The sequence below is a fragment of the Carlito syrichta genome, unplaced genomic scaffold, assembly GCF_000164805.1.
Source record: "Carlito syrichta isolate Samal-C Ts95f unplaced genomic scaffold, Tarsius_syrichta-2.0.1 Scaffold287654, whole genome shotgun sequence".
NCBI classification, from domain to species: Eukaryota; Metazoa; Chordata; class Mammalia; order Primates; family Tarsiidae; genus Carlito; species Carlito syrichta.
Genome location: NW_007231750.1, coordinates 55170 through 66086, shown reverse-complemented (window position 1 = coordinate 66086; position 10917 = coordinate 55170). Strand labels below are relative to the sequence as shown.

At 38.7% G+C, this 10917-nt stretch overlaps 1 protein-coding gene across 1 annotated transcript in view; it reads right to left on the bottom strand.

The window, feature by feature from the left end:
- The window catches only part of NME8 (NME/NM23 family member 8), a 67007-nt gene extending 62892 nt beyond the window's left edge, over nt 1-4115 (bottom strand). The window contains exons 1-4 of the mRNA XM_008052900.1: nt 4088-4115; nt 3454-3493; nt 3320-3377; nt 3024-3130 (exon numbers count right to left, since the gene is read on the bottom strand). Coding sequence (XP_008051091.1) covers nt 3024-3130; nt 3320-3377; nt 3454-3486 — 198 coding nt within the window. The 5' untranslated portion in view covers nt 3487-3493; nt 4088-4115. The remainder of the gene's footprint in view (nt 1-3023; nt 3131-3319; nt 3378-3453; nt 3494-4087) is intronic.
- Between the last annotated feature and the right edge of the window lie 6802 nt (nt 4116-10917).

Below are 10917 nucleotides of genomic sequence, written 5' to 3'. Positions count from 1 at the left end.
AGGAAGGAAGGAAGGAAGGAAGGAAGGAAGGAAGGAAGGAAGGAAGGAAGGAAAGGAGAAATTCATGGAGCTATAGCTGCAGCTAGCAGCCTAGCACTTTTTGCAAAATACTTTGTCATGTATTGAAAATGTAGTTTTTCCGTAGGTGGAGGATTACTATAAGAAAGGCATATATATAGACTCTAATGATTCCAGAAAAAGTGAAATCATGACATGACAATTTAAAAATAAAATAGATGGTGAAGGCTCAAAAGGTGCAGAATTTAATGCCAGCAAAGGATGGTTTGATAATTTCATAAAGAGATTAAAAAATGCCAGGATAACAGAGGAAGCAGCTTCTGCCAGTCAAAAGGCAGCTGGCAACTTCCCAGACACCATGAAGAAAATCACTGGGAAAAATAATATCTGCCTGAACAGATTTTAATGCAGATGAAAGTGCCCCTATTCTGGGAAAGGGTGAAAATGACACAAAGGACATTTATTAGTAAGGAAGAGAAGTAACCACAAGGTTTAAGAATGAGGGATACAGGCCATTTTGTGCAAATGCAGCTGAGTTTATGATCAGGACTGCCCTTATGTATAAAGCTGCTAACTCTGAGCCTTGAAGGGAGGCGATAACACGAGTTGCCACTAACTTGGTTGTACAACAAGAAGGCCTAGACAATGAAACATAATGAAAAGATGATCCATGACACATGACATTAAGGAGACACAAATTAAAGCAATAATGAAATACCACTACATAACTATTAGAGTAGCCAAAATCCAGAACACTGACAACACAAATGTTGATGAAGATGTGAAACTGACGGGAATGAAAAATGGTGCAGCCCCTTTAGAAGACAATTTGGTAGTCTTTTTTTTTTTTCAAAATAAAACACACTCTTACCACAAGATCCAGCAATCAGTCTGCTTGGTATTTACCCAAATCAGTTAAAAATTGATGACTACACAAAAACCTGTGCATGGATGTTTGTAGGAGCTTTATTGCTGTCAAAACTGGGAAGCAACCAAGATGTTCTTCAGTATGCAAAGGGATAAATAAGCTGAGGTAAATCCAGACAATGAAATATTATTTGACACAAAAATTATAAATTATCAAATCATTAAAAGACATGGAGGAAATGTAAATGCATATTACTGAGTGAAAAAAAGCTAATCAGAAAAGGCTTTATATTATGTGATTTCAACAATATGATATTCTGGAAAAGGCAAAACTATGGAGCTAGTCAAAGAATCAGTGGTTTCCATGGGTTACGGGGCAGAAAAGATGAATAGGCAGAGCACAGAATTTTAAGGTAGTGAAGCATCCTTCGTATCCTGCAGTATGAAGCCATAATGCTGGATACATGTCATTATACATTTGTTAAAACTCCTAAAATTTACGATATCAAAGATAAACTCTTATATAAACTATGGATTTTAGTAAAGAGTGATGTCAATATAGGTTCATCCATAGGAACAAATGCACCAGTCTGAGGTGGGATTTTGATGGTAGGGAGAGCTGTGGGTATGTGGGGATAGAGGATATATAATAACACTCTGTACTTACTGTTCAAATTTGCTATGAACCTAAAACTTTTCTAAAAATAACATCTATATAAAGACCTTTTTAAAAAATTAAAGAAAAAAGAAACATACAAAGCTTTTATTTCAGAAGACAAAAGTCAATCCCTCACTCGGGACAAAAGAATTTAACTTCTGTGGCTAGTCACTTACTCTCGTGAGCAGAAAAATAATAAGAGATAAGTGTCTAAGCTTTAGACTGCTTATTCATAATCTTGAACTAAGGAAAATAAGTCCTATGAAAAACGTGTCTGCAGTAGTGAATGGATAGTTAAACACACTGATGTAAGCAAACTCATTCCAAGGATAGGGCTGAGAGGGACCATGAAAGCCCTATAGCCAGGAAAACATGCAATGGATTGTGGATGCACGTCTGCACTAGGGTCTATGTGTTTTAAAGATAAGGAGTAAAAATACATAAATCTGTTATTTGCATCTTAGATCTAGCTGGTTTGAGTGTGTTCTAATACAAATATGTGATGTAAGCCACACACATACTTTTAAAGTCTCTAGTAGTCATATTTAAAAGCAAAAATGAAACAGGTGAAAATAATGTAATAATATATTTTATTCAACCCAATGTATCCAAAATATTATCGGTTCAACAGTAATCAATATAAAAATTATGAATGGGATGTCTCACACTCTTTTTCCATATTCTTTAAAATCTCATGTACATTTTATACTTAGAGTATACCTTAATTTGTATGCTAAATATTAATCAGAAATAATTGATTTTTAATTAGAAGTAATAAAATGTACAGTTAAAAAGTAGATTCACATCCCTAAGTTGTCCCAAATTTTAAAAGTTTTACAATTACTGCATTGAGTATCAATTTTAAACTTTATCAAGTTTAAATTAATTAAAATTGAAAATTTAGTTCCTCAGTAGGACTAGCTACATTTCAAATACTCCGTAGTCACTTATGCCTGGTGGCTACCATACTGAACAACAAAGTTCTAATTAGTTGAAAATTTTATGTGGATAAATTGAATATCAGTACAATTAAGTAAAATGAGTTTGGCTATAACATTTAAATCCCTTGTCACATAGCACACAAATGAGGGTAAAATCATTACCACTGGAAAATTGGTAACCGGTTAAATACCCGGGCACTATTCACTGAGACCCAATAAACAGCTTTTGCAGTCCTAAAGGACACACACTGAACATGTGGTCAGGTGAAAGTATACAGGTCAATAGACAGTTTCCATCTTTATCCTCTTCTAAAATTCACAGTCATGGTTAATAGCCTCAGCATTATAAGAATGTGATAAAAATCATGTTCATTCTCAGATCCAGTAGAACTAAATCTGTAATAAAATTTCCAACTAAAGATGATCTATTTGGAAGAATTGACAGGTTTTTAAATTATGAAAATACTTAAAATATTAGCCGCTACTTAAATAATTAATGTAACAAGGAAACAATGGTTTGATGAAAATGAAACTCTTACAACAACAAAATGCAGAATTTCTTCTTCGTCCAGTTCGTTTTTCAATTTTCTGAACAAACTTTGCATTGCTTTGCAAGGTCCACACCAAGCTTGGTAAACATCAATCACTGGAAGATGATGATATTTATGAAAGAATGAATTCAGCACATCTAGAAGAGAGTTTAGGCTGGACCTGGGGAGGGCAAAGACACGGCAGGATTCCTGGACAAGGAGATGAGTGGCAGTCTAGAGGCACAGGGAGCCATGAGGTCCTATGCCAAACCCCCAGTGGCGGGACAGTGGGGGAGTTCCTGTACCTGTTAAGCCTTTGTTCTGCAGCATTTCATCCCACTGGCTTTGATTATTGATGACTGTCTGCAAAAAAGAAAACCTTGTAAAAAGTTATCAAGTACCAGTGCATGAGATAAGGAATTGATGATGTCAGACCCACCTGTAACTGGACTTCTCGCTTTTTGCTTGCCATTTATCTACTGCCATAAGTAAAAGGAAGACATATATTTTAAAAAAATTAGGAGAAAATTTAAGTAATAGTCCTTTATGTATTCAAATAGTATCTTACTGTACTATAGAAATTTTCCTCGACCAAATACTGGATTTTTCTGGCTCACCTTTGCTGGAGAGAGATAGGAAGGCCTGTGTGTGCTGGGTTCTATGCTAAATGCTTATAGATGCCATACTATCTTATTCTCCCAACAATAGGAGTTACAGTTTGTTTGGCTTGTTAAAATTGTTTTTGTTTGTTTTCTTGAATGGTTATAGAACATTATATTTTTATTTGCATACATATTAGTTATTTATGAACATTCTCGTGGAACTTTGTAGGGTCCCTCTTCAGATCTTCCCACTTCAAGAATATTTAATTTTTAAATGAAGTTACTAATGGGTTCTGTAACATAAATTTTTTCACAGGTTTTAAATCTGTGGAGTCAAAACTCCCTATTCAGTGGTTCCAGGGACTGTGTAGAGCATGAGTATAGGTGACAAAGACACTTGCATATAACAAAAGAATGATCACAAACAGACTATATCCCATCAAAGGTGTTGGACGCTGGGACAAGCCTTACACAGAATAGATACTCCTCTAAGCTACACAGTCATGGTCTTCACAGCAACTTGGATGCAGCCAGAAAACATCACACTAAATGAACCATCACAGAAGCAAAGAACTCAATACTCCATGTTCTCACTCGTAAGTGTTGCCTGAACACTACTCACACTAGCCCAAGAACAGGATCCGCAGACGCTGGGCACTGCTAGGTGAGGGAGGGAAGAAGGGGGAGGGGGGTCATGTGACAACACATCGGGTACCTGGTCCACTACCAGGGGGAGAGAGGGCCAGCTAGAAGCCCACACCTCACCTGCATGCAACTAACTTATATAGGTAATCCCCACTTGTACCCCACAACTCTGAAATAAATTCAAATAAATAAGTAAACAGAGAAAAAAGTAGAAGGAAGAGGAGGAGGAGGAAGAGGGGGAAGGGGAAGATAGCACCAAGGATCTACATTAGCTTCCTTAATGAGGCCTGTGGCCATTTGCAGGGTGAGCTCTGCGAAGTCTCAGTACCTGGGTGCCAGACAGGGCCCGGTGCTGGGGCTGGCAGGGCTCTTGCTTTGCTGTTGTCCCAAGCTAGTCCATTTAAAGAAAGCAGAGAAATATGCTCCACCTGGCTGAGAAGATGAAGGGCGTCAACGTTTCCTCCAATCTGCCCACCCGCGAGGCTGGCCCTATCCTACCCGTGGGCGGCGTCTCGAGGCTCCTCCCCGGTCACCGAGTGCGTATACGTGGGCAGCGGCAAGAGCAGTTGGCCCCTAGAGTCTTCCACCTCTTATGTCGTCACACTGAAGGAATAACGAAATCCCGGTTGCACTGGCACAAGACGCCTTGTCTTCCTCAGATGCTTTATCCCCAAGCCCCTATCCCTCATCCCCGCCATTCCCTGAACCCCATCCGCCTATCCTGCCTATCCCGCATCTCAATCCCCTGACCCGTCGGTCCCCCGCATCCCCAGGTGCACGCGAGAGTGCATTTTCCTACGTGCAGATCTGATCATACTTCTCGTTGGCTTTGAATCCTTCCATGGCTTGTCATGTTTTACAGTATAAAATGTGTCCTCAAGTTGGAGCAGAAGGCTCTCTGCCCCAGCCCCAGCCTTTCTCCATCTTCAGCTGTCTTCTCCATCTGCACTTGTTCATCTGTTCGTCTTCCTTCCTGCCTGCCTCCCTTCCTCCCTCCCTCTCTCCCTTCCTTCCTTTTCCTCTTTATTTTTCCTTCGCTATTTAAAAATAATTTTAGAATTTTAAAAAGTTGCAAAAAATAGTACACAGACGACCCACAAACCCTTCCCTCAGCTTCACTTAAGGCTAGCATCCTTCCTAACCTCGTACCATGGAATCCAAGAAACGATATTTAACTACTCTATAAACCTTATACATATCTTTGCAGTTTTCCCACCAATGTCCTTTTTCTGGTCCAAGATTGAATCGAGAGTCCCACATTACATTTTGTTGTCATATCTCCTGTAATCAGGGACAGTTCCTCTGGATGTTCTTTGTCTTTTATAGCTTTGACACGTCTTTTTTTGTTGTTGATTATATCATTTGTATGAAGAGTATGTTTAAGAACCGGGCACAGTGGCTCACGCCTGTAATCCCAGTCCTTTGGCAGGCTGAGACAGGAGGAACACTTGAGCCCAGCAATTCGAGACTGCAGTAAGCAGTGATCATGCCATGCCTGGGTGACAGAGTGAGATCACAAATAGCTTAAAGTGTTTAAATGGTAGTTAAAAAACACACATCGTAAAATAGGCTATCTTAGCCATTTCTAAGTGTACAGTTCCTTAATCTTAAGTATATTCACATTGTTGTGCAACCAATCTCCAGAACTTTTTTTCTGAAAAAGTTCTCTGAAACGGAAACTGTACCTTTAAACAACGCCCCATTCCAGCTACCCCAGGCCCTAAAAATCCCCGTTTGACTTTCTCTTTCTATGAAGTATCTTTTTTTAAACATACTCTTCTGTTTTTGCTATGTGAATTCTATCTTCTTTTTACTTACATTAACACGTCTTTTAGCTTGTTCTATTTTCCCTTCTTCTTGAAATATAAATTCTCCCGTTTATTGGATCTGCTGCCTTTCCTTCTGGTGATTCCTTCCCTTTTGGTGTCTGTGACTTTTGACTGAGCTACTCTTTAAAAGGGAGTGCTTTCTTTTGAGTCCTTATAGCAGGACTATGGAAGTACATCAACACTATGGGCCTTTGCCTGGTCCCACTAATATCCTGGGTACTAAACCAGTTGTGTGTTAATTTTTCAGCTTGGCTTTCCTATTCCATGGAGACAGTTGAAAATTTATCTGCCATCTATGGATGACACAATCCTGGGACCTGATTTCTCACTGTGACACTGTGATATAATAAAAAGATATATATTTTATCTCCATCTTGTGTTCCTGGCACAGAGCTCCTAAAACCTTTGTAATTTCCTAAGTGATAAGGGTTCTAGGAACATCTTTGGTGCTGATACTTAGTCTTCAATCCCAGGATCCCACTGCCTGACACAGACCTCCGAAATCTCTTGGAATTTCCTGGGTGATAAGAGAGACTTTTGTTCTAATTCAGTGACTTTTGGTTGGTTCCTGAATTGCATTAAGATGGGGGCTGGTCACCTGAAAGACCAAGCCATGATTAGAAGCTTGAAACTTTCAGTCTTATTCCTTCCCCCATCCTATGGAGAAGGGGACTAGGATGAAGACTGCTCATGCCAATGTGATGAAACCTCTATAAAAATCCCTAAAGTATGGAATTCAGAGAGTGTCCAAGTTGGTGAACAAACTTATGTGCCAGGTGGTTGACACACACCAACTCCACAGGGACAGGTGCTCCTGTGCTGGGAACCCTTTAGCTGGCTGTCTATTTGTATCCTTTATTTATCCTTTATAATAAACCAGTAAACATAAGTAAGTGTTTCCCTGAGTTGTGTGAGCCATTGTAACAAACAGTTGAACCTGAGGAGAAAGTAATTGGACTCCTCACTTTTCACTAAGTTGGGCAGCAGTGTGGGTAACCTGGGGACCCACTGGAAGGGGGCAGTCTTGTAGGATCAAGCCCTTATTCTGTGGGATCTGTACTAATTCCATATAGTGTCATAATTGAATTGTGGGACACCCAGTTGGTGTCTAGAGATTTAGAAAGGCACCAACTGGGTGTCCCACATTTCAATTATTGGTTGTTGTGAGAAAAATTCCCACACATTTTGGTAACCAGAGTGTTATTGTGAGTATACTAAAGAAAGAAACAGATGGAGTTTTTTTAATTCACTTACTAGTGACATTTTATCCACATAAAATTCCATATGGATGTCAAGTATCCTTTTCCCTTAACCTAAGCATGTTGGAGGGGAAGTCCTATTTCAGAAATGGAATATTGTATCTTTAGTTCTAGTGAATGTACAGGTAGTTCCAGCTACTATGAACGTGGCAGATGACTCCTAGACTCTCAACCCCATACTATAGTATGAAGACGTTGATATTAGACAGCCCAGCCTCACCTATGAAGGCTTGTTAGTCATTCTAATATTACAGTGAATGCTTTCTGTTTCAGTCAAGCTCATAGGATTTGATTTATTGTTTTATTTCTCCTGCCTAGGTAGTTTTGTCTGTCAGTTTTGAGCCAACCTAAAAACTTTTAAAACAAAAATATGAATTATTTTATTCAATAATTTCATGTTTGGATGAGGCTGGGCATATTTCTGCATTAGCTTGGTCATTATGTAGTGTCCTTTTGCATCTTTGTAAAGTTATGACATATTAGATAGGAAATTCTTAGTTGAAATTGTTTATCTTTGAGGACTTTGAATATTGGAATCCAGTCCCTTTATTCCACTGTGGTCTGAGAATGTGCATGGCAAGATTTCAACATTATAGAATTTGTTTATGCTTCTCAGTCCTCTAGTCTTCCCAGATCAGGGCTCTGAATTTGTTCTATTTTGAAACAGATCTGTACATGGAAAGTGTTGCTCTCTCTTCGAATTTTGAGAGTTGAATAAGGTGGATGATAGGTAGCTAAGATTCAGAAACTACTTGCAAATCATAATGATTATGGCAGGTTCTCTTCTTCCCAGTGGTTGTTGTTGGAGGCTTTGTCAAAGATGAGTTGGTTGAGAAATTGAGGCTTTGTTTCCAGAATCTTTATCCTGTTCCATTGGTCTATATGCCTGTTCTTGACCAGGCTGTTTTGTTTATTGCAGCCTTATAGTAAAGTTTGAAGTCTGGAAGTGTGATATCTCCTACTTTGTTTCTTTTGCTAAGGATTGTTTTGGCTATTCGTGGTCATTTATGTTTCCTTATGAATTTCTGTATTGTCATTTCCAGGTCTGAGAAGAATGATGTTGGTAACTTAATGGGTATTGCATTGAATCTGTAGATTACCTTTGGTAGGAAGGACATTTTACAATGTTGATTCTTCCTTTCCATGAGCTTGGAATTTTTTTCCATTTGTTTGTGTCTTCTTGGATTTCTTTGAACAGTGTTTTGTAGTTTTCATTGTAAAAATCTTTCACTTCTCTGGCTTGGTATCAGCTTCTCCTTGTATGTTTTGTAGAATTCTGCTGGAAAGCCATCCAGTCTAGGGCTTTTTTTTTTTTTTTTCTGGGTAGTTTTCTTATGACAGAGTCAATTTCCTGGGTTGTTATTGGTCTATTTAGTGTTTTAATGTCTTCTTGTTTCAACCTGGGGATGTGTGATGTCTGAAACTCCTCAATTTCATTTAGGTTATCAAGTTTGTTTCCATACAGGTGTACATAGTAATCTCTGATAATCCTTTATAATTCTTCAGGGTCAGTAGTGATTTGATCTTTTGTATTTCTGATTGTGTTTATTAGGACTTTTTCTCTCTTTTTCTTAGTCCTGGCTAGGGGTTCATTAGTCTTGCTAACTCTTTCAAATAACCAGTTTTTTGTTTTGTTGATGTATTCTATGACATTTTTGTCTTCTGTATTCCATGTTTGGTCTCTTATTTTGGTTATTTGAATTCTTCTGCTAAAGTTGAGGTTTTAGTGGTCTTCTCTTTTCAGTTCCCTTAGGTGATTTGTTAGGCTATCCACTTGTGATCTTTCCTTTTTCTTGATGTGTGCTCATAGAGATATAACTTCCCCTCTTAGAACTGTTTTCATGGCATCCCAGATGTTTTAGTAAGATATTTCTTCATTTTCATTTGTTTCCAGTAATCTTTTAATTTTTGCTTTGATTTCAGTGTTGACCCAGTAGTGTTCAGCATCATGCTGTTTAGTGTCTATGTCTTTGTGGGCTTTGGGGAAATTTTGCTGGTGTTGATATTTATTTTTATTCTACTGTGGTCTGAGAATGTGCATGGCAAGATTTCAACATTATAGAATTTGTTTATGCTTGATTTGTGGTCAAGATGTGATCGATCTTGGATTATGTTTTATGTGGTGATGAGTAGAATGTATATTCTGTGGTTGTTGGGTAGAATAATCTGTAGGTTTCTATTAAGTCCTATTTTGTCAAGTGTCAAGTCCAGGTTCTTGTCCTCCTTGTTGATTTTTCCCTCGATGGCCTATCTAGGGCTGTTAGTGGGGTATTCAAGTCCTCTGCTATAATAGTGTTAGAGTCAATATCTTTTTTCAGTTTACTTAGTAGTTGCTTTATAAATACTGGTGCTCCTGTGTTGGGTGCATATATATTTAGGATGGATATTTCTTTTTTTTTTTTTGAGTTGGAGTCTCACTCTATCGCCCAGACTGGAGTGCAGTGGCCGCTCCCGGCCACCGCAGCCTCGACCTGCTGGGCTCCGGCAATCCTTCCGCCTCAGCTTTCCGAGTAGCCGGAATTACAGGCATGCGCTACCACGCCCGGGTGATTTTTTTATTTATTGTAGAGATGAGGTCTTGCTGCCCAGGCGGGTCTCGAACCCACGGGCTCAGGCAATCCACTCATCTCAGCCTCCCAAAGGCATGGGATTACAGGCTGAGCCACCGAGCCTGGCTAGGATGGATATTTCTTGTTGATGGATTGAACTTTTTATCATTCTGTATTGTCCTTTTGCATCTTTGTAAAGTTATGACATATTGAAGGTTGTTTTATCTGATATAAAGATGAAAATTCCTGCCTTTTTTGTGATTTATTCACCTGGAAATTCATTTTCCATCCTCTAACTTTGAGTCTGTGTGTATCCCTCATGGTGAGATGAGTTTCCTGTATGCATCAAATTATTGGATCGTGGTTTTCTTTTTATCCATTTTGTCATTCTGTGCCTTTTCAGTGGTGCATTTAGTCCATTCATGTTTAGTCTGATTATTGAAATGTGATTATTTATTCCTGTCATGAGGTTCTTATACAGTTTTGTTGGGAGCCAACATCTATAGCTACATGGCTGAGGCCTGTAAAGGCCCATCTGAAAGATCGCCTCTGACATAGGATATCAGTTATACCTATGATATTGGCATGTGATTAGTGACCAGTGAGCATATATGGCAGTAAAACTTATAAGTAAATCTCAATACACCTGATGGAAAGTGCATAGCAGAATTATTTCTCTCTGTCTTTCTAAGTTTTATTTCTTTCTAGATATTTTTTAACTTCTATTTCCTGGTAGACTGGGTAGTCAGCTCTTGTTCCCGAAAGCTGTTTCCCCTAGGGCTAAGATTAGAAACTAAATTACCATGATAGTTTTGTTGCCCCTGCCCCTAGCCAGGCAGAACGTTTTCTTTTGTTTCGTTAATTACCGAAACTCTGTCTGCTTCAGCCCATGGCCGCCATCTTGGAAGCCCTGCATTTCCTTGTTCAAGAGTGTGACAGCTACTATTTGATTTTTAGAGTAGACTTGTTAGGATAAAATATATACATATACACTCATAGTTGCATAAAATTTATGCTTG